Source organism: Balaenoptera borealis, assembly GCF_965194805.1.
Source record: "Balaenoptera borealis genome assembly, chromosome: 2".
NCBI lineage: Eukaryota > Metazoa > Chordata > Mammalia > Artiodactyla > Balaenopteridae > Balaenoptera > Balaenoptera borealis.
Window position 1 is genome coordinate 117,589,073 of NC_138867.1, and position 24,574 is coordinate 117,613,646.

Consider the following 24,574-nt stretch of genomic DNA (forward strand, 5'->3'; position numbering starts at 1 on the left):
ACCAGGGCTCGAACCCGTGTCCCCTGCATTGGCAGGCAGATTCTCAACCGCTGCGCCACCAGGGAAGCCCTTTATTTACTTTTTAATAATAGTCATCCTAATGGATGTGAGTTGATGTTTCATTGTGGTTTTGATTTGCATTTCTCTAATGTTTAGTGTTGAGCATTTTTCATGTGATTATTGGCCATTTGTATATTTTCTTTGAAGAAATCTTTATTCACGTCCTTTGGCCATTTTAATTGGGGTTTTTTGTTGTTGAGTTATAGGAGTTCTTTGTATATTCTGGCTGTTAATCACTTACTAGATAGAGGACTTGCAATATTTTCTCTCAGTTTTACCCTGTTGATATGTCCTTTGATGTTAAAAAACTTTAAATTTTGATCAAGTCCCGTTTATTTGTTTTTTCTTTTGTTGCTCATGCTTTTGGTATCTTCTAAGAAGTCATTGCCAAATCCAGTGTCATAGAGCTTTTCCCTATGTGTCTCTCCCCATCCCCCCCCCCCCCCCCAGCTGATCTGTGTCTACTTTGAGGGCAGGAACTAAAGTTTTTATTGTAGCCAACTTCTTTTTTTAAAAAATAAATTTATTTATTTTTGGGTGTGTTGGGTCTTTGTTGCTGCACGCGGGCTTTCTCTAGTTGAGGCAAGCTGGGGCTGCTCTTCGTTGCGGTGCACGGGCTTCTCATTGTGGTGGCTTCTCTTGTTGCAGAGCACGGGCTGTAGGCGTGTGGGCTTCAGTAGTTGTGGCTCGCGGGCTCTAGAGTGCAGGCTCAGTAGTTGTGGCGCACGGGCTTAGTTGCTCCACGGCATGTGGGATCTTCCCGGACCAGGGATCGAACCCATGTCCCCTGCATTGGCAGGCGGATTCTTAACCACTGCCCCACCAGGGAAGCCCTGTAGCCAACTTCTGGAAAGAATTTTTTTTTAAATGTAGTTTTTAAAATGTCATAGCAAAACAATAATTGTATGGTAGGGGATTTCCTGATATTGCTAATTTGTCATTGATTATGTGTCATTATCTGTTGATTTATGTTAACCTGCTTTTAGGGGTTTTTAATCTTTTGAGTCTCAGTTGGAGAGTTTGAACTGTCATCTATGTAATGACTAAGGTGACTTATAAAGGATATTAATTTTAATGTCTAACATGATAGAATGCTAATTTATTCTTTTAGTTATGGACTGCTGGATAGGACATGTTTTGGTTCATATTAAGTTGTCTTATCAGTAAAACCAGTGCACTAGTTCAGTTATTTACATAGCACTGAGTTGCTGATTTACCTTCCTAAAGACTCTTGTGGACCATAAATTCTTTTGTTACATGCTGAGCTCCTTCAAGGCAATTACATTCTTTTGTATCTTTTAGTCTTTTGTGATACCTGACTCATATCTAATATGAGTAGATATACTTATGCTATATATAGGATTGTGCCTGATTGATATGGGGGTGGAGGCAGCATGGCTTTACATCTAGTTTATTTATTTATTTATATTTATTTATGGCTATGTTGGGTCTTCGTTTCTGTGCGAGGGCGTTCTCTAGTTGCGGCAAGTGGGGGCCACTCTTTATCGCGGTGCGCGGGCCTCTTACTATCGCGGCCTCTCTTGTTGCGGAGCACAGGCTCCAGATGCGCAGGCTCAGTAATTGTGGCTTACGGGCCTAGTCGCTCCGTGGCATGTGGGATCTTCTGAGACCAGGGCTCGAACCCGTGTCCCCTGCATTGGCAGGCAGATTCTCAACCACTGCGCCACCAGGGAAGCCCTGCCTGTCCTTACTTCTTAAGGGAAACTTCTTAGAAGTGGAATTCCTGGGGGAAAAGATTTGCTACTCTTAAAATAATGTTTTTAAATTGGGGTTAAATATACATAACATAAAATTTACCATTTTCACTATTTTTAAGCATTAAGTGCATTTACAATGTTGTGCAACCATCATCACCATCCATTTTAGAACTTTTCCATCATTCTAAACAGGAACTCTACTCATTTAACAGTAACTCCCCATCCTGCCATCTCTCCAGCCCCTGGTAACCTCTTATCTACTTTCTTTCTTTATGAATTTGCCTATTCTAGGTACCTCATATAAGTGGAATCATATATTTGTCCTATTGTGTCTGGCTTATTTCACTTAACCTTTGAGGTTCATCTATGTTGTAGCATGTGTCAGAATTTTCTTCCCTTCCTTTTTTTTTTTTAATTAAAAAATTGTAAAATACACATAACATAAAATTTACCAACATAACCATTTTTAAATGTATAGTTCAGTGGTATTAAGTACATTCATATTGTGCAGTCATCACCACCATTTATCTCCAGAAGTCTTTTAATGTTGTAAAATTAAAACTATACCTATTAAACTTCAAGCCCCCATTACCCCCTTACCCCAGCTCCTGGCAACCACCTTTCTTTCTGTCTCTTTGACTACTCTAGGTAACTCATATAAGTGGAATCTTAATCTTTTTGTGACTAGCTTATGTTACTTAGCATAATGTTCTCAGGGTCCATCCTTGTTGTAGCATATATCAGAATTTCCTTCCCTTTTTAAGGCTGAATAATATTTTATATATATCCCAGTTTGCTTATCCTTTCATTTGCTAATAAGCATTTGGATAGTTCTGCTGTGAATAGTACTGCTATGAACATGGGTATACAAATATCTCTTCGAGACACTGTTTTCAGTTCTTTTGGATATATACCCAGAAGTGGAATTGCTGGATTATATGGTAAGTTTATTTTTAACTTTTTGAGAAACTGCCATACTGTTTTGCACAGTGGCTGTACCATTTTGCATTCCAACCAGCAGGGCACAAGGGTTCTGATTTCTCCACATCCTTACCAACACTTGTTATTTTCTTTTTCTTTTTCTTTTTCTTTTTGATAGTAGCCATCTTAATGAATGTGAGATGGTATCTCATTATAGTTTTGATGTGCATTCCCCAGATGATTAGTGATATTGAGTATCTTTTCATGGGTTTATTGGCCATTTGTATATCTCTGGAGAAATGTCTATTCAAGTGTTTTGCACATCATTGAGTTGTTTGTTATTTTTTTTGGTTGTTGAGTTTTAGTTTTCTATATATTCTGGATACTAATCTCTTTTCACATATATGTTTTGCAGTTATTTTCTTCTGTTGTCTGGATTGCCTTTTCACTCTGTTCATAATGTCCTTTGGTACACACAGGTTTTTATTTTGGTGAAGTTTATCTATTTTTTTCTTTTGTTACCTGTGCCTTTGGTGTCATATCCAAGAAGTCATTACTAAGTCCATTGTCATGAAACTTTTGCCCTGTGATTTTTTTAAAATTTATTTATTTATTTGGCTGCGTTGGGTCTTCGTTGCTGCACGTGGGCTTTCTCTAGTTGTGGCGAGTGGGGACTACTCTTCGTTGTGGTGCATGGGCTTCTCGTTGCGGTGGCTTCTCTTGTCACGGAGAACCGGCTCTAGGCGCGTGGGCTTCAGTAGTTGTGACACGCGGGCTCAGTAGTTGTGGCTTGCGGGCTCTAGAGCGCAGGCTCAGTAGTTGTGGCACACGGGTTTAGTTGCTCCACAGCATGTGGGATCTCCCTGGACCAGGGATCAAACCCTGTCCCCTGCATTAGCAGGTGGATTCTTAACCACTGTGCCACCAGGGAAGTCCCCCTGTGATTTGTTTTTTCTAAGAGTTTTATAGTTTTAGCTCTTACATTTAGATGTTTGATCCATTTTGAGTTAATTACTATATATGATATTAGGTAAGAGTCCATGTTCATTGTTTTACATGTGGCTATCTAGTTTTCTCAGCCCCACTTATTGAAAAGACTGTCCTTTCCTCATTGAATAGTTTTGACACCTTGTCGAAAATCATTTGACTATGAGAGGGTTTGTTTCTGGGTTCTCTGTTTTGTTCTGTTGATCTCTGTGTCTGTCTTTATGCCAGTTCCACAGTTTTTTGATTATTGTAGCTTTGCAGTAATTTGATGCCAAATTTGCTCTTGAAGTGAATAATCTTTTGTACAATTAGGGTCTATGGTTTAGTTGTATGTGTGTGCTGTTGTGAAAATAAAATAAATTCTTTAAACTGTTCTATCTCTTTATTATGGAGGTGATTATACAACTGAGTTTGTCAAAAGTCGTAGAATAGTATACTAGAGTGAATTTTACTGCATATAAAAAGTGAAAAAATAAACAGGTAAAAATAAATTCATTCAAAAAATATGTATTTTGCAAGTTTGACCTTCTATATAGAGATAAACAAATAATGAAAAACATGAAATCAATTATCCTTTCTGCTTTCCCAGCCCAAATCATTTTTTCCTCTTGAGTGACTGTGAAGCCACACACTTAGAAGTCTTAAAGGAATTTTGGTTATACCTTATGTGTTGGATGACTTGTCTTATTAGTACCTTCTGTTTTCTCTTAAGAAAAAAAGTTAAACACATCAGGCATTGCGGAGAGTCTCACAGAGCAACAGTTCCTAAAATTTGCCTAGGTGCCACTGTGCTTGCTTCCAGACATTGAGGGTGGTATTTGTTGCTTGTGCAGTGTAGTGTTTGGCTCAGCCCCCCATGTTGTGGGCCTGGGCTGAATGAGCCGAACCGTGTAGGGAGGTGAACAGTCTGGCTTTACTTGCCCTGTCTCGTGCTGTTTTGTTCACTTGCAAGAGCACTATACTAGATTTATCCATTATTGAAAGTTCAGAGTGTGCAGAAATAACCGTGCTTCAAAATAAAACTTCAGCATTGCCCTTTCTCTGTTGGAGCCTCTAAATGTTCATTATTTTCCCCTTTAGTTTTTTTTTTATAACTATCAAACTTACTCTGTGCGCAAGCATATCGCCAACTCCATTTCTAATGGAGCTTGAAATTACCATGCATTTCTATTTACTTGTTGATGGGCTGTCATCTATCAAACCCCCTTTTGATTGGGATTTAATTTGTGCTTTTTCACTGGCTGCAAGTTTGGAGCAATGCATATAAGGTAAATACAGTTTGAAAGGCAACTTTGAGTGTTATTCTAAATATTTGTAACAAAGATTTGATCATTTGGAACAAGTATTGTATGAGTAGTGTGATTAGATTTTAAAAATTTCTTGTCATCTGTTCAATGGTCCCATTGTAGTAAAAGAAGAGAGGGAATTGTATTGTGGTAGTTGTAATTTTCATCTGTAAAAATTTTTTTTTGCTTTTTTTTTTTTTTTTTAAAATAGGGAGCATTTTCTTTTTTCTTTAATTTTATTTATTTATTTTATTTATGGCTGTGTTGGGTCTTCGTTTCTGTGCAAGGGCTTTCTCTAGTTGTGGCAAGCGGGGGCCACTCTTCATCGCGGTGCGCGGGCCTCTCACTGTCGCGGCCTCTCTTGTTGCGGAGCACAGGCTCCAGACGCGCAGGCTCAGTAATTGTGGCTCACGGGCCAAGTTGCTCCGCGGCATGTGGGATCTTCCCAGACCAGGGCTCGAACCCGTGTCCCCTGCATTGGCAGGCAGATTCTCAACCACTGCGCCACCAGGGAAGCCCTGCATTTTTTTAATATTGTTTTCCAATATGGTTTATCACAGGATATTGAATGTATTTCCCTGTGCTATACCTCAGGACCTTGTTGTTTATCCATTCTAAATGTAATAGTTTGCATCTACGAACCCCAAACTCCCAGTCCATCCCTCTCCCTCCTCACCTTCCCCTGGGCAACCACAAGTTTGTTCTCTATGTCTGTGATTCTGTTTCTCTTTTGTAGGTAGGTTCATTTGTGCCATATTTTAGATTCCCCATATAAGTGATATCATATGGTATTTGTCTTTCTCTTTCTGACTTACTTCACTTAGAATGATAATCTCTGGTTGCATCCATGTTGCTGCAAATGGCATTATTTCATTCTTTTTTATGGCTGAGTAGTATGCCATTGTATATGTGTACCACATTTTTTTGGGGGGACAAAACTGCGAAACTTTACTGAGAGAATTTTAACAGTCACATTTCCAACACAAGAACGGCCTGCATGGTTACAGTTTGTCTTCATTTAAACCTGTGGTTGCCCTTCACCTGTAAGATAACATAACATTTGGGAATATTAGTTAGAACTTTATTTAGATGATGCTAAAGGAATACAGTCTTAGGAAAGGAAAGGAAAACTACAGTCTTAGTTTTATAAGATGGACTAAAACTAGAACCCTAAAGGTGACCCTTGGCTTATATACAGTTAAACCTCTGTAGAGACTTTGAAGGTAGACTTTCAGGCACATTAACAATATTTGCTAAACACACCACTCTTTCTAGTGGTACAGAGAAACAAAGAGATTGTTCAAGTTCAGAACTGATTAAACCCAATGCTTCCATTCAGAGGTAGTTTTTTTTTTTTTTTTTTTAACATTGTCATTGGAGTATAATTGCTTTACAGTGGTGTGTTAGTTTCTGCTTTATAACAAAGTGAATCAGTTATACATATACATATATCCCCATATCCCCTCCCTCTTGCGTCTCCCTCCCTCCCACCCTCCCTATCCTACCCCTCTAGGTGGTCACAAAGCACCAAGTTGATCTCCCTGTGCTATGCGGTTGCTTCCCACTAGCTATCTGTTGTACATTTGGTAGTGTATATATGTCCATGCCACTCTCTCACCCTGTCACATCTCACCCCTCCCCCTCCCCGTGTCCTCAAGTCCATTCTCTAGTAGGTCTGTGTCTTTATTCCCATCTTGCCCCTAGGTTCTTCATGAACTTTTTTTTTTTTTATTAGAGTCCATATGTATGTGTTAGCATATGGTGTTTGTTTTTCTCTTTCTGACTTACTTCACTCTGTATGACAGACTCTAGGTCCATCCATCTCACTACAGATAACTCAATTTCGTTTCTTTTTATGGCTGAGTATGTACCACATCTTTATCCATTCATCTGTTGATGGACATTTAGGTTGTTGCCATGTTTTGGCTATTGTAAACAGTGCTGCTATGAACATAGGGATGCATGTATCTTTTTTTTTTTTTTTAAATCTTTTTGGCCACTCCACGTGGCATGTGGGATCTTAGTTCCTGGACCAGGGATGGAACCTGCGCCACCTGCATTGGCAGCGCGGAGTCTTAACCACTGAACCGCCAGGGAAGTCCCTATCTTTATGAATTATAGTTTTATCTGGGTATATTCCCAGGAGTGGGATTGCTGGATCATATGGTAATTTTATTTTTAGTTTTCTGAGGAACCTCCATACTGTTTTCCATAGTGGCTATACCAACTTACATTCCCACCATCATCTGTAAGAATTTTTTTAAAAAAAGACTTTGAGGGCTTTACAGAAGAAAAAATTTATCATTTGCGTTTAATTTTTGTGATGAAGTAATTTAATTCAGTTTAATCTTAGTGTTAGATAACTGATGATGTAATTCCTTAATTGCTAATTTAAAGGGTAGTTCTTTTCTGGATTACTTCATTTTGGCTATTCCATTTCATTATATTGAGCTGTGGATTTCCTTCTTTTTCTTGTTCTGAGATTTCATTATTAAATACTGTCATAAGTAAGTGGCTCATCAGTTGTATTTTGAAAATGTTTTATTGCTATGTTTTATTTTATTTTGTTAGTATTAGACATTATGATTTGAAGAGTGTGTTGAAAGCCTGGTTAATTATCAGATTACATGTGCTGGTTTATTAGGTTAGACTGCAGACTGTTCTTGAAACTGAAAGTGCTATCATAACTCAGGAAACGCATTCACTGTGGCCCATTTCAAGTTACATGAAGGATAGGAGCCTTTGCTAATAGTCCATTTGCCCTGTGCAAATCTGATACATGCTTTGTTTCCAAGCAAAGAAACATTGTTACTGTTCTCTCTTGGTATGCTGAATATTTCATTATGTTAAATATTTCAGTATTAATCTAGAGTCTTAATCATGGTTTGTGAAAAATGATAGTGCACTGAATAAAGCAGAGCTGAAAGGGTAGGTTATTATTACTGACGAGTCAGTGTTCTTGGGTGTTTTCTGTTCCTGGGGATCTCTAAATTGGCAAAGGTTTCTTATAATCATCTGTTATCATTTTCTTGCTTCCTTGGACCTGGGGTCATCATGTTCTCAGAAAAGCTCTGGACTGACTTTGAAGTGTATCTTTAGAAACCTGTCATTTTGCACAGAAGTGGATAAGTGAAATGTGAGCTTGATCCCTTGGGAAGAGGGGAAAAAACTCAAGGAAATGGAAGATGGCAACCCTTGAGAGAAATTTAAGCTTCTTTGGTGTCATTAAGACCTGTGAAAGAGGTAATGTTTTCTAGGTATCTTTACTGAGTTAGGGTCTAAGGTAGTGTTTAGTTTGCTGTATCTCAGTTGCAGGGGGAAGGGTTCAGTTAAATACAATGCATTTATTAAGCCTGCCTTTTTTTTTTTTTTTTTTTGCTAATCTATAACGGGAGAGAGATTTCTTAGTCCTTTGCACACACATCGGTGTTGCTAGATGAAATCTAAAAACAGTCGAGCCAGTTCAGTTAATCATTTATAGAATGTTGTTAGATGAAAGTTACCATGCTCAAAAAAGGCATGATCTCTCTACTCAAAGGAGCTCTCAGCTTCATGGGAGATGGACACACTGATATCGTGCTATGTGGCAAGTGCTGAAATAGAGATGCTTGTAAAGTGATGGGGGAACCCAGAAAAGAGGGAACAGCTCTTTCTATGAAAGCAGAGGACATTTGTGTGAGCCTTGAAGGAAGATGGAAGAGTCTGGAGGGGTGCTCTGGGCAGCGGATAGGGGTTATATAAAGGTCTGGAGACATATACTATCTGGAGAAGAGTTTGGAGTGGAGGCAGGTGATGAGGTTGGCAGGCCACTGTGAGTAAGGTTTGTTTGTAGGAGTTTCCACTTCATCCTGCCTGTGGTGGGGAAGCAATGCCAAGTTCTTTTCAGAGGAGAGTTGATTCCATGACAGTGATAACTGGGGCTGTCTGGAGGGTAATTGGAAATGAGAAGACTCCTGAGAATGGGAAGGGTTAGAGTGAGATATTTACTAAGGTGCAGAGGAGGGGAGGGAAGAGGAGGAAAGGGGCCTAGAGTCTCCTTCTAGGGGACCTGGTTTGGTGGAGCTTTGGTAGGTGGAGATGAGGAAGGCCAAGGGGGAATAGATGGGGAGGAAAATGCTTGGCTCGGGCCTTGTGGGGTTTAAGGAACTGAGCTCTGTGGTCATGTGCGTGAAGTCCTTTAGATTGGGAAAGTGCTGCTCTGGCCAGGAAGGCGCTTGCTGTTGGCTTTTGGTCTTTACTATGGTTACTGTAAGAGGTGGGGTTTTCTCCTTTGTCTTTGAGGGTTTTTTCTGGGGCGGGGGGTGCATTTCAGGATTTCTCAAGTATTATAGAATGGTATTTTCAAGTTAAGAAAGATAACCTCCAGTGCCTTCTTAATTTCTTTGCTTATCTTATAGCCTTATCTTCTGCCATTTCACTATCTGTCTTATATTTTTCATTCACACTTGTGGTTCTTGGAAGGTGCCAAAGTTCTCTGGTCCCTTTGCACAAACTGAAACAACCACCCTCCCTCCCTCCCAGTACATCAGATCCTCAGTGAGGACTCTCTGGCCATTGGGGATTCCCTCCTGGGTGCTCCTCTTTGCACTGGTGGTTCACTGTACAACTCTATACTTTCTGTTTTATTGTAACTATTTTCTGTTCTAGACTGTGAGCATTTCCCCCAACTGTTTTTGAAATTCTTCAAACGTACAGGAAAGTTGAAAGCGTAATACAACGAGCACTTGATTCTTCAGTTCACCTAGTTTCATCAATTGTTAACGTTTTTCAAATTTGCTCCATTACTCTACATAAACTTTTTTTCTGAGGAATTTGAAAGTAGACTGCAGACACCAAGTATTTCACCCTTAGGTTTTTTGGCGTGTAACTCCTAAGAGTAAGGACATTGCCTTACTTAACTACACTATATAAGAAATTTTACATTGATATAGTAACATGATTTCTTTTAAAGAGTGGTCCAAGGACCAGTGTCTGCTCTCCCTAGGAACTTGTGAGAAATTCAGACTCTTACGTACTACCCTAGACCTACTGATTCAGAATTTGCATTTTAACAAGATTCCCAGAAGTACTGATCTCATGTACAGTCCATATTCATATTAAATTCCACCAGTTGTCTCAGTGATGTCCTTCATAGTTTTTTTTTTTAATCCAGGAATCAGTAAAAGATCCCATACCTCATTTAGTTGTTGCATTTCTTTAGTTTTTTTTTTTTTTCAAATTATATTTTTTTTAAAAATATATTTATTTATTTGGCTGCGCAGGGTCTTAGTTGCGGCATGCGGGATCTTTGTTGCAGCACGCAGGGTCTTTTTAGTTGTGGCATGCGGGGTCTTTTTAGTTGTGGCATACGGGATCTAGTTCCCTGACCAGGGATCGAACCCGGGCCCCCTGCATTGGGAGCGTGAAGTCTTAACCATTGGACCACCAGGGAAGCCCCCTGTATCTCTTTAGTTTTGATTTTCAGTCTTTTTTTCCCCCATGACATTGACACTTTTGAAGAGTTTAAGCCAGTTTTATAGAATGTCCACAGTTTGGATTTGTCTTATTGTTGCCACTTTTGGCAGGAACAGTACATGTGTGATGATGTACCTTTCTCAGGGCATTGAAATGAATGACAGATTGTTCTACTGGTGGTGATGCTAAGTTTAAACACTTGTGATTAAGTGGCATCTGCCAGATTGTTCCATTTAAAGGCAGCTTTTTCCTTTTGTACTTAATAATTAATTGCTGTGATGATCTGGTAGGGATTTCTAATTAGTCTTTGTGTTCCTGGCACCTAGCAGGATCCCCAGGATGTGGTAATTGGTCAGTCATTGACAAGTGAATGACAAACTAGGTCATCAAAGGTATATACTACAAGTTTTAGAGACAGTTCTTTCTTGCTTTCTCACTCAGTCTGGGTAACTTCCTAGACTCTAGTTAAGTTCGGGCATCTTTTCTCCTGGCTCTCCAAGGAAAGTACAGTTGTCTTCTTCCTGCGTACTTCTCAGCTGTGTGAGAAGTTTCTCTGCCTTTTAGTCCCATTGTTGTAAAACAAAACCCTCTTTTCCCCTTTGTCTCTTTTCTCTTGTGCTTCCAGTCCACATGCTGGTTTCATCTTTGTTTTTCAGACCAGAGTCATCCAGTTTCTTATGGAAACAGGGACTTCCTGTGTATCCATAATCAGTTGCCTGTTAGAGGGCTTAGTGCAATTTTCTCTTAAACACTTCCTTTGTTGATGGTCTCCACCATGTCGAGTGGAAGCTAAGTAAACGAACATAGATATCCAGACCACACTGCAGTTACTTCAGCAGCTCTGGAGCTTGTTTTTGTTTTTTCCTTCCCTTGATCTCTCTCACCTCTTCTTGCTCTGTGCTCCAGCCACATTGGCCACCTCTTTCTCTAAGCCCTGGGAAATGCTGCCTTGTCTCTGTTACCTCTGCCTGCAGCGCTCTTCCCCCAAATAATTCACTTGATTGGCTCTTCCTTGACTTTCAGATTTCAGCTCAAGTGTTACCCAGACAGAAAGGCCCTGGAAGGACCCTACCTAATTTCATTACCATTACCCTGCTTAATTTTCTTTCTAGCACAGATATTGTCTTATTTGTTTACTTATTTATACTGTTACTACAGCGTAGTTTCATGAAGGCAGAATTTTTGGTCGCAAATAGTGTCTATACAGAGAAGGCACTAAAATATTTGCTGATTGAATGGCTAAATGGTGGACTGAACATTGTTTTTTTAGGTTTACCTTTTGTCCTTTGCTTAGTGCTCTTGGTAATCATTGTGTCTCCTAATGCTTGTGGCATGGAAGTTCTTTCATTCAGTTGTTCCCTGTGTTTCCCCATTGCCTTTTTTTTTTTTTTAAATATTTATTTGGCTGCGTCGGGTCTTAGTTGCAGCTTGTGGGATCTTTCGTTGGGGCGCGTGGGCTTCTCTCTAGTTGTGGCACACGGGCTCTGGAGCTCGCGGGCTTAGTTGCCCCGCGGTATGTGGGATCTTAGTTCCCCGACCAGGGATGGAACCCGACCAGGGATGGAACCCGAGTCCCCTGCATTGAAAGGCAGATTCTTAACCACTGGACTGCCAGGGAAGTCCCTCCACATTGCCTTTGGTACTCTAGAAAAGGTAAGAAACAAAATGAGAGTGATGGTATGTTTTATTATGATTAAAAATAATTATAATTAAAAAAATTCTAATAATAAAAGTAATCATAATAATTATAATCTTAAAAAAATAATAAAGATCTAGCCGAGTGTCTTTTTTCTTATAGATCTGTATATACCTGGAAGAGGAGTGACAGCTTGTACTCTGTGCCATATAAGTGCCTGATATAAAATGTATTTGTATATGAGTTGATCACTGGTTTATGTAATCCAGTATTCTGCCGTATATGGAAACTTTTTACTCTGATTATGTTTTGGCTCTCAGGTTTGACCAAGGCTAAGCATTTTGTTTTTGGACAATGATATTGTACTTGTGATTAGAAAGAGACTGCTTTTTTTTTGTGGTGGAGGGAGGGGAACAGGTTTTCTTTTTGTTTACATGAACCTGTGCTTTTTTTACTATATAAATTTATTTATTTTATTTTTGGCTGCATTGGGTCTTCGTTGCTGCGCATGGGCTTTCTCTAGTTGTGGTGAGCGGGGGCTACTCTTTGTTGCGGTGCGCAGGCTTCTCATTGCAGTGGCCTCTCTTATTGCAGAGCACGGGCTCTAGGCACGTGGGCTTGTGTAGTTGTGGCACGTGGGCTCAGTAGTTGTGGCTCGCGGGCTTAGTTGCTCTGCGGCATATGGGATCTTCCCGCACCAGGGCTCGAACCCGTGTCCCCTGCATTGGTAGGCGGATTCTTAACCACTGCGCCACCAGGGAAGTCTGAACCTGTGCTTTTATACTTCTTATTTTCTTATCTCTCCTTGGCCCTCTTCCCCCAATTCCCAACTCGTTTACATTTTAGGAGAAAGTGACAAGCTTGGGGGTGGATTTTGTAAAATAGGTGTTGGAGTGAGTCTATTATTATTTTAACTTTTTGGCTGCATTGGGTCTACGTTGCTGCGCACAGGCTTTCTCTAGTTGCAGCGAGCGGGGGCTACTCTTCCTTGCGGTGTGCAGGCTTCTCATTGCGGTGGCTTCTCTTATTGCGGAACACCGGCTCTAGGCGCAAGGGCTTCAGTAACTGCAGCACGCGGGCTCAGTTGTGGCTTGTGGGCTCTCGAGTGCAGGTTCGGTAGTTGTGGCGCATGGGCTTAGTTGCTCTGCAGTATGTGGGATCTTCCTGGACCAGGGCTCAAACCCGTGTCCCCTGCATTGGCAGGCAGATTCTTAACCACTGTGCTACCAGGGAAGTCCCTGGAGTGAGTCTTAATTTTAAAGGTTACCTTTTTTTTTTTGACAGTAACCGGGAGATTTGAGAGTTGAGATTCCAACAGCTGTGTTAACTCTGTTTAATGCAGATGCAACCTGGCATCCCTACAACTGCCCTGAGTAATCCACAGCCCTATATCTTGTGCACTGTGACAGTTAACGTTACTGTGGGTACTTTAATTTCTAAATTTCCTGATTTGCATTTAAATGAACCATTCTAACATTGCATTAACTTAACCTTGCTGTTTAAAAAAAAATTGGCATTTAGTAGCTAGGTGCGGATATTCTAAAGCTTTGGAGCAGACACATTTTAAGAATAATGTGGCCATTCTGTTGTAAATGAGCATTTAATATTTCTGGAGAAGGTATATAGCTCTTTGCACGAATGAGGCAGTTTGCCAACAATCAGCCTCCTTGGTTCTGATGGAACTATGCTTTTATTTTCTGCTTGTTGCTTCTCCATTTCTCTTTCTGTCATGAAGATTGCTAGTCAAATGCCTACCATCTCTGCCCCTTTCTGAATTTATAGTGAACTTTTGCGTTATAGCCAGGATTGCTATTTATAAGGTAATGAAGACTGAGTAACTACAGTTTTTTTTATTTCGTTCCACTAAGCATGATCCCTTCTGGAAAAACCTAAGGTTGCTGTAATTCATTAAGGTTGGCTAGCTCTAGTAGGTTTTGTAATAGATCTTGTGAAGGAGTGCTCTGTAAGTTAATTGGAAAACTAGAAATTGCCAAGATTTTAAAAGTTATTTGTTTAGTTACTCTAAACAATGCCATTAATTGTAGAGAAGCAGAAGCTATGACTAAGATTGAGGCAGGAGCTTTGTCTTGGTAGGCTTGTAAATATTTTAAAATCAGACTGCATAAATTTAATTCAGCTAATACTGTGTCTGCTCTGCATAAAGCATCTTTGCATAAAGTACCTTGCCAGCAACTTAAGGCTTATAAAGAAGCATAAGCATAGTTATCACGTTAAAACTTTAAAATACAGGTAGGAATACCACAGGCTAAACCTGGAAAAATCAATTACGTTTAATGAAACAGTTTAGAGACTACTGAGAGACCATTTAAATGAAAGGAATACTAGAATTTCAGAGCTGGAAGGACATGGAGCTTAGAATTCAACCCCTTTCATTTTATAGATGAGAAAACTGAGGATCCAGAAAGGTGAGGTCACTTGTCCAAGGTCAGAGAATAAATAAGTGACAAAGCTGGTTCCAGGAGCCATGTTCTTTCCAGAGAACGTATTTTCATTAGATTTTATTTTTTATTTTTTTATTTTTATTTTTTTTTAAACTTTGAAAAGGTCAGTATTCTTTTTTTTAAATTTATTTATTTAATTTATTTATTTTTGGCTGCGTTGGGTCTTCGTTGCTGCACGTGGGCTTTCTCTAGTTGTGGTGAGCGGGGGCTACTCTTCGTTGCGGTGCGCAGGCTTCTCATTGCGGTGGCTTCTCTTGTTGCAGATCATGGGCTCCAGGCACATGGGCTTCAGCATTTGTGGCTCTTGGGCTCTAGAGCACAGGCTCAGTAGTTGTGGTGCACGGGCTTAGTTGCTCCACAGCCACGTGGGATCTTCCCGCACCAGGGCTCGAACCCGTGTCCCCTGCATTGGCAGGCGGATTCTTAACCACTGCGCCACGAGGGAAGCCCTTCATTAGATTTTTAAAAGTTCTACCTCCGCTTTTTGAAATCCTTTTAGGGTTGGGGTCACCAAAAGCATAACTTGATTCTGTAGTATAGTTTAATAACATTTGGTGTCACTCTTGGAGGGGCCTTTGATTAAAGATGCCTCCTCACAAGGCAGTCTGCTTCCATCATGGTTATTGAAAGACTTGAAAACACACTGAATGGGTTCTCAGTTTTCAAGTGTCAGTATATTTCAAGTTTCTCAATGGAAGTGAGTGATTGAGTCCTTTGCCTTAACACCTGCCTCCTCAGAGACAGTACTTAAAGAGGATGTGGAGTTCTGGGATGTGGAATCAGAAAGGACTTCAGGGGAGAATCTTGTTTAGTGATTGCAAAGTGTTGACCAACAGGGCAAACATAGTACTCAGATATGAGTGTTTGTCCCATACAGTGGTAAAATCTTTTGGAACAAGTTTCTAACATTAAAGTTGGGAGATTTAATGTAAAAATCTGCAAGTTTGGATGTCTTAAAAAATTGATCTGCTAACTAAAGGTGTGCATGATAAAGATTGCCTGGAGCTCATGGGAAGCTGGGCACATGCTTTTCCCATTTACCACTCCCTAGTGGGTCTCCCCAGACCCAGAGAGGTCAGGGTCGTTTGCAGTTCATTATTGTGCTTACACTCTGCATTTTTTTCCAGTTAATAAGAAAGTGAAATTATTTTGTAATTGGGAAAACAAAAGACCAAAAAGACTTTTTTTGAGAATTTAAAAATTTTTATTATCAACATGTGTACAGATCATCAGGGGACTCTTGTTCTTTCTCTAAGGCAGTCCTAATTTTTCTCCAAGTGTCTGAAGCCTTTTTCCCTGTTACTGGATTGATCCAGTCTTCCCAGGCTCACCTTGGGCAGCTTGCTCCCTCTTTGAGTTACCTCCAAACAGCTTTCCTTCTCCTTGGCAACTTCCCTGTGGCCTGAGACCTTGTCTCTCTCTCAGCTCAGGACTCTCATCCTGGTCTCCAGTTTTGCTCATCGGGCCCGAGCAATGGATTCTAAAACCATAAGAATGCACGTGTATGGTGTTTGGACCTTGATTTGCTGGTTTTCAAAAGTAATCAAGTCCTCAGGCCAGGTACCTTTCCTCAGGCAGGGGTTAGGCTAAGTGCTTTTCCCTGCGCTCCTTTCAAGAAGGCTTTTTATTTCAAGAAAAAAATGAAAGGGTGTATTTCTTTGGGAAAGTGAATTGTTGTATGTTGTACTTGTTTAATAATTAAAATCCAAATGTGACCACATGTCTTCTTGCAGCTAGCTTCGCTTAAGTTGTCTTTTGACTCCTTCCCTCTGCAACCTTTGAAAGATTTTCTGTTTTGTGTTGATGCAGTGGCTGGAATGCTAGGATACAGAAATGTGGGATCCATGGGGAAAAATCATTCCTTCTGAAATGTCTTATCTTTGACATTTGATGACATTTGCTTGAGCTGTTGTCAGTCCTGTAGCAATCTAAAGGACTCCCATCTCCTAGGGTTTACTGACTTGGGCTGATGTTTAGTGGGCAAATAACCTTTAAAAACCAAAGTATAGGCTTGACATAATATGAGTGTAGAGAGCAAATTTGCCCACTTGAAATGAAACAGATTCCCTGGAAATGGGCATTCTGTGTTACCAGATTAAGCAAATCCACATTCCTTTTGGCATTCCATCTTCAGCGATTCTAGAATTTTTAGATGATGCCTCCAGTAATATTTTCAGCTATATCTAAAGGAGTCTACCTATTTGTGCCTCAAGCATGCATTTATGGGAGAGGATACAAACAGATATTTTTTATACTAAAGTTGTTAGGAGTGTACTGGTCACAGACACGCGCAGTTCTACCTTGTCCTGGTCATTATTCAAATATAGGATTTAGATGTCTGATGTTGCTTTCTGTAGAGGGTTTAGAACTGTGCTGTCCCATAAGGTAGTCACTGGTGGCTATTTAACATTAAAATGAAATAAAATAAAGATAGTCAATTCTCAGCTACACTAGCCACATTTCAAGACGTCTCTCTCCCTCTCCTCTCCTCTCCTCTCCCCCCTCCCCCCTCCTTGTTCTCTCCCTGTCCTCTCCCTCTCCTCCTACCTTCTCCTTCCCCTCTGCTCCTCCTCCCTTCTCTTCTCTCCTGCTACCCCTCCCTCTCTCCATCCTGTCTCTCATTTTTCCCTTCAATTTCCCTCTGTTCCTTATCTTTCTCCTCTCTCCCTCCTTTTCTTCTCCTTCCCACTCTCCCTCCTATTTTCCATTCTTCTCTGTATATATGCATATATTTAATACATTAGTTTTTTTCTAAACCATATGAGAGTAAGTTGCAGACATCATTCCCATTACATGTCACAAGGACATAGCTACAATATAATGATGGGAATTTGAAAATTTAACATTGATACATTACTATTTATTATCTATTTCAGAGTCCCTGCTCAAATTTTATCAGTTGTCTCAATTTTTTTTTCCTCCTAATACAATTTTCAGTCCAGAATGACTGCATTTAGTTTTCATGTCTTTTTTAGCCTCTTTTAATTTGGAAGAATTTCTCAGCCTATCTTTGTTTTTTCCTACCTTGACATTTTTTTTTTTTAAACATCTTTATTGAAGTATAATTGCCTTACAATGGTGTGTTAGCTTCTGCTTTATAACAAAGTGAATCAGTTATACATATACATATGTTCCCATATCTCTTCCCTCTTGCATCTCCCTCCCTCCCACCCTCCCCATCCCACCCCTCTAGGTGGTCACAAAGCACCAAGCTGATCTCCCTGTGCTATGCGGCTGCTTCCCACTAGCTATCTATTTTACATTTGGTAGTGTATATATGTCCATGACACTCTCTCACCCTGTCACATCTCACCCCACCCCCTCCCCATATCCTCAAGTCCATTCTCTAGTACTACCTTGACATTTTTGAGGACTGTATAGCTAGTTATTCTGTAGAATATCCATCACTTTGAGTTTGTTTGATGTTTCCTCATGACAAGATTGAGGTTATGTAATATTGGTAGGAAATACCACAGAAGGTGATGCTGTATCCTTCTCAGTGCATTGTACCAGGGGGTACATGATGTCCATTTGTCCCATTATTAGGGATGTTAATTTTTGTCACTTGGCTAAGGTGGTGTTTGCCAGGTTTCTGTACTGCAATGTTATATTTCCCCCTTGGTAATCAGTAATCTGTTGGGAGTTACTATGAGACTATGTAAGTACTCAGTTTCTTAGTAAACTTTTCATCTGTTTGCTTTAGCATTCTTTGATAATTCTTGCCTGAATATTATTGTGATGTTTCCTAAATGGTGATTTTTGTAAATATGTTATTCCTTCTCTATTCGTTAATTTCCTATTACGGAGGAACTTTTCTTCTCTTTTGTTCATATTATCATGGACTCATTCAGTGGATCACAGTCTGTTTTATTTAATTTAATGTTCACAAAAGCCATCTAAAGATAATGATAGTCTTTTTTCTTTATTATTATTTTTCTTTTCTTTATTTTTTTGGCTGCATCGGGTATTATTATTATTTTTCTTTATTTTTTTGGCTGCGTCGGGTCTTAGTTGCAGCACACTGGATCTTTGTTGAGGCATGCGGGATCTTTCGTTGTGGCTCGCAGGCTTCTCTCTAGCTGTGGTGCACGGGCTCCAGAGGGTGTGGGCTCTGTAGTTTGTGGCACTCAGGCTCTCTAGTTGAGACGCGAGAGCTCAGTAGTTGTGGCGCGTGGGCTTAGTTGCCCCGTGGCATGTGGGATCTTAGTTCCCCGACAGGGGTCGAACCTGTGTGCCCTGCATACAGGTAAAGAAGGTGGATTCTTTACCACTGGACCACCAGGGAAGTCCCTGATAGTCTTTTTCTAAAAAGTAAATGATAGTTTTATTTTATAAATGAGGAAACAAGTTCAAAGTGATTAAGTGATGATCAAGCCTGCCTTTTGATTATATTGTCCTTACAATTTGTAAAATAAAGATTCTGCTTTTTTTCATTACAAAAACAACTTTCTAAATACCTGTAATTTTATAAAATCAGAAAATACAATTATAAAAAAGAATGTTAAAACCACTCATAATCCCCAAATCTTAGAGGTAACATCATTGTTAATATTTTGGTTTATATATTCCCCTGCAGTTATACTTCATATTGTTTTCAAAATCCCCTTTCCGTCTTCAGTAGTATGTATTTTGAACATTTTCTCATAAACCTCTACATTTTCCCCATTTTTAAAATGAGAAATTTCAGGTATACACACCCAGCCACACACTACATGTCTTCCATCTAATTTAACATTTATGAATATTTTTTCATAATTCCTTGGTCTCTCTGTGTATGTATTTTTACTTTAGCTGAATTTGAAAGTTGCAGTCATCTTGACATTTCACCCCTAGATATTTCAACATGCATCTCCTAAAAATAGTACTTTTTCTATATAGCCACAATTCATTATCACATCTATGAAATTGAGCATTACTGCCATAATATAATCTAACATTTAATATTAAAAATTTACCAATTTTCCTGCAAATGTCTTCTTAATAGCTTTTTGTTTCAAACTGGGATCCAAACAATATACATGTATTGCATTAGATTCTTAGGTCTCCTGAGCCTTTTAGTCTAAAATACTCCCCACACCCCCCATATTGACTTTTTGACGAGTTAAGATCCTGTTGTCTTGTAGGATGCCTTACATTCTGGATTTGTCTGTTACCTCATGGTGTTGTTTAACATGCATCTGTATCCCCTATAAATTTCTATACTTCATATAAACTTGCAATACAGTCTAGGTTAGGGTTTCTTAACCTGCACTGAATTTGAATTGGAAAAATTTTGTCTTTGTTGTTATTATTAATAGGAATTTAGCATTTCCTTCTATTATTAACAATAGAAAACCAACTCCAGTTTTCAGTTGAACCTCTAACTTTGTCCCACTAGTAGGAATCTCAGTGCTTTTCATATGTGCAGCAATTGTAATGTATTTTGAAAAAGTGCGTGTTCATTATTACTTTGAAGTAGTTATCAGACTTCTTGACATTTTTTAAAAAAAATTATTTATTTATTTTTTTGGCTGCGTTGGGTCTTCCTTGCTGTGCGCGGGCTTTCTCTAGTTGCGGCGAGCGGGGGCTACTCTTTGTTGCAGTGTACGGGCTTCTCATTGCGGTGGCTTCTCTTGTTGCAGAGCAGGGGCTCTAGGCGTGCAGGCTTCAGTAGTTGTGGCACACGGGCTCAGTAGTTGTGGCTCGCAGGTTCTAGAGTGCGGGCTCAGTAGTTGTGGTGCACGGGCTTAGTTGCTCCACGGCATGTGGGATCTTCCTGGACCAGGGCTTGAACCCGTGTCCCCTGCATTGGCAGGCAGATTCTTAACCACTGCACCGCCAGGGAAGTCCCTTGACATCTTATTTAATATGTTAATTAAGAGCGTATATATTACTGCATCACACATTTGTGAAGTATTTTTATAGCTAAATTTCAGTATATGTGTTTCCTTGGTAATCCTTTGAATTGTATTTCATGCATTTAAAAAAAGTTCTGAGAAAGGGTCTATAGCTACCCTGTGCAGTACTGAAGCCACTAGCCACATATGGCTATTGAGCCCTTGAAGTGTGGCTTGTCTGAATTTAAATGTGCCTTAAGTGTAAAACACATCCCAGATTTCCAACACTTAGTACTTATGTAAACATCTCTAATTAAAAAAAACTGATGACATAACTAAACGATAATATTTTAGATATACTGTTTTAAATAAAATATATTATTGAAATTAATTTCATCAGTTTCTTTTTACTTTTTTAACATGGCTACTAGAAAAATTTAAATTACGTAGGTGACTTGTATCATATTTCTATTGGACAACATTAGTCTATAGGCTTTACTAGACTGCTAAAGGGATCCGTACATTGAAAAAGGTTTAGAATCCCTGTGCAGAGGCTTCATTAGACTCAGGTTAAACATTTAGTTTTAATTTTGCTGTTGCACAGCTAACTTTGCTCAGTTTATAGTAATACAGAGGCTCTTGAAAAACATTTAAAACTTATTTTTCATTAAGAATACTTTTTAGGAAACGTAGGGCACTTCATATTTCATTATGTTAGGCATATACTATCAGAGTTGCATTATTAGCAATACTAAGTTTAGTTATTTAAGGGGATGATTATTAGATCTCAACATTGTAAAGGTATATCTTGCCCCCTTTGTAATTAGTAAGTAACCTGTTCAGGTGATACTTTGGCACCTTACAAATACCCTATTCCCCAATAGCCTATCACCTAATGGTGTTAACATTCATTGATAATCCGTGTTTGAATCAGTTATCACACTGGGGTTTGCAAAATGGTCATTTTCTAATTCTATTCTACATTTATGGTACAGAAATTCTCTTCCCACCCCCTTTCTTTTGAGGATCCCTGTGGTCATAGGATAGCTATCTAATAGGCAGTTACAGTCATCATTTATTCTTCTTGATACTCAACTTGTGAATTTAGCCAATGGAGCCCTTGGTTCTTGTATCTTTTTGATATGATCTTGTTAGTCTTTGTGTCTTTCCTTGCTTTCTGCACAATAGGATATATCAGACCTGTAATAAACCTTTTTTTTTTAAAGGAAATAGTATTTAATAGAAATACCTGGGCAGTGAGAACACTAATTTTTGTTTTTTTTTCTAAATTTTGTCAGTATAGTTTTTTAAGAGTAACACAGTATCCCCTTGTGTGGTTGGTTGTGTGATTTATTCAGTGATCTGTTGTTTGAAATTTAGGTAGCTTCCAGTTTTTAATGATTGTATACAGTGCTGATGTGAACATCATTGTATCCAAGTTTTTACATGTACCTTAATTTTTGCCTTAGAATAAAAATTGAGGGGTAGAATTTCTTGTTCACAAAAATGCAGCCTTTTAAGGTTTTATAGTTCTATGAACAGTTTGTTGTCTGGAAAGTTTTAGTGTTTACCTCAACTACATGTCTCACCTGGTTTTCTGGTTTTTCTTTAATCTTTGAGGCACTACTTTTAGAAACAAACACCAACTGCTTGGTATTTTGGCTGAAGTCTTTTCCCTTAGTCTTAAAGCCTCTGTCTAATGGAGGTTTACCTTGACACTGATACAGTGATACTTGACTAAGTGTGACTTGAAATTTCTTCTGGCTACAAGTGATAATAGCTGTAGGTGCAGAGGGCAGTAGGCTTAAGCATTATGTTTTAATACAGTAAGACAAGATATTCTCTAAGAATCCATCAAACATTGAAGTGAGGTTTACCTTTTAGATAATAGTGTATTATAAATATTTTGGAATAAGAAAAACCAGAATCTTCTGTATTAGTCTTCTGTCACTTTAGCTTTTCATCCTAATTCTAAGTCAGTGTGGGAAAACTGGAGGTCGAAGTGTTTTGGTGCCAGAGAAGCCGAAAGGGAAAAGCTCTGTGTGTTTGGGAATGCCCTCTTACGGTAGCCCTAATGTTTGTAAACTCGAAATCTTAAGTGTAAGAGGTTGTAAGAATTATGGGCCCTCACGTGCAGGCTGGTAAGAATTTTTTTCATCTTGTGGTGATTGTAGCTTTCCTGGTATAAAAGTCCTTAAGTAGGAGAAGATTTGTTATATGTTTCATGTTTGTGTTTGATACTTGCCTGACTTTGTCTTTTTCTCTTTCAGAAATGACTGCTGTCCACGCAGGCAACATAAACTTCAAATGGGACCCCAAAAGTCTAGAGATCAGGACTCTGGCAGTTGAAAGACTGTTGGAGCCTCTTGTTACCCAGGTAAGAATCTGCAAACAAATACATAGTTGTTGTAACATGGTTCCATAGCAATAGGCCCGGGTAATAAACACAAGGCAAGGTTATTTAGTTCAAAGCCTTAATTTCAGTGGTTGAGTTTAGACTGATAGTAATGAGACAGTTTGGCTCCACTAATAGTTAAATATTGATGTGTGGCTTCATTTAGCCCTTTAGAAACACATTTGCTGCCATTTTTTCAGTCTTATTGGCAGTAATAGGGGCTAGTGGTATGTAGTGTGACTAATACTTAAAAGTATTTCCAAAAAAGATAGGATTCGTATCCTTGACTGTTAAGCCTCTTCACCCTGCTTAACACACCTTTTGTTGTCTAGGATTGATTAACAGGTCATTTAACTTGAGGGTGTAGGTTTGGTATGTTTTGTTACAAGTACGGATATCACAGTGTGATGACATTTCATTAACTGTTAGCAACTAGCTATGCACTTTTAGTGTTTTGGCACATTTTACTCCTGGGTGTGTGTGTGTGAGAGAGAGAGAGACAGACAGACAGATACCGTGCGAGCACGAAAATGAGATGTAATGGCATGTGCTGTCTTTTTAAAAAACTCCATTCTAGCTCATAAATATAAACTAGTATTATAAATAAGTAAGTAAGTAAGTAGAGTGTGTGGTAATACTTGAGAATATTTACCTTCTTGGAGCCCGTCTACTGCAGCTCTCAGTTAGGTCTTCCGTGGACCGCGTTACACTAATAAATGTTTAGTCATCTTCAACCTATACAGATCGTCATTATTATATGCGTTAATGATGGTTAATGTCTGGGACTTAAAACACCATCACAGTAGGCAGCTTTGGGCAATTGTTCCTTTCTTTATTAAGGGCCTTTCCTAATTAATTGCGATTTATGTGAATAAACTGAAAAGATTTCAGAAGCAAGTTATCTTAAAACATTTTGCACAGGTTGAAAACATGGAAAAATGTGACCTCCAGGCAGATCTAATAAATTCATTGTTAACCTCTTTCTAACCTTCTTGATGACATGCAGTAGAGACATGTAACTTGTTTGTTACCAGTTTTTAATTTGTAAAATGAAGCTTAAAAACCTAATGATCATGTTTGAGGAATTAAAATATTCATTATATTTCTTAGCTTACACATTGAGATAGCTAAATTATTTTGGAAACTAAATAGAGTATCATTCCTGAATATCTTAAATATGGAGAGAGTTGTATGTTATTTGTTAATGCTTAATGGAATCTCATAAGTGTGATGTTTCATTTTATTATGAATAATTTATTCTTGCTACCTTTAAAGATGTTAGTCGTTCTGTTGTTTTTTTTTTTAATTTTAATTGACTACAATTTAATTTTCAAAAATGAAACTTTTAGGTTACAACCCTGGTAAACACCAATAGCAAGGGGCCCTCTAATAAGAAGAGAGGTCGTTCTAAGAAGGCCCATGTTTTGGCTGCATCTGTTGAACAGGCAACTGAGAATTTCTTGGAGAAGGGGGATAAAATTGCAAAGGAGAGTCAGTTTCTCAAGGAGGAGCTTGTGGCTGCTGTAGAAGATGTTCGAAAACAAGGTAGGTCAATATTGCTTTTTATATAGAGAGGGGCAGGCCTTTCTAGAAAAATAATCCTTGAAGGTGACTTTTTGTGGTCAGTATTTTCATTCTTACATGCTTGCCAGTTGCTCAAGTAACTATGAATGTTCACTTAGTGGAGATGTATTAAGTTGTACTGGCTTAAGCTTTAATCAGGAGAGATTAACAAAGGAACGTCTTTTTTGGAGAATCTGAATCCAGTTCTCTTGGGTGTTCCAAATAATAGCTGAGTCTTAGAAATGTTATAGCACAATTTGATAGGAAATAAATGGG

The 24,574-nt window shown here is 38.9% G+C and overlaps 1 protein-coding gene and 1 long non-coding RNA gene across 2 annotated transcripts in view; one reads left to right on the forward strand and one right to left on the reverse strand.

Moving 5' to 3' along the window:
* The window catches only part of LOC309624244, a 28,193-nt gene extending 5,593 nt beyond the window's left edge, over positions 1-22,600 (reverse strand). Inside the window, exon 1 of the long non-coding RNA XR_014241833.1 lies at positions 80-22,600. This is a non-coding gene — a long non-coding RNA (uncharacterized lncRNA). The remainder of the gene's footprint in view (positions 1-79) is intronic.
* CTNNA1 (catenin alpha 1) overlaps positions 1-24,574 on the forward strand; it is a 187,870-nt gene that overhangs the window by 5,658 nt on the left and 157,638 nt on the right. Inside the window, exons 2-3 of the mRNA XM_082382038.1 lie at positions 22,611-22,717; positions 24,085-24,280. Of these exons, the coding sequence (XP_082238164.1) occupies positions 22,613-22,717; positions 24,085-24,280 (301 nt within the window). The 5' untranslated portion in view covers positions 22,611-22,612. The remainder of the gene's footprint in view (positions 1-22,610; positions 22,718-24,084; positions 24,281-24,574) is intronic.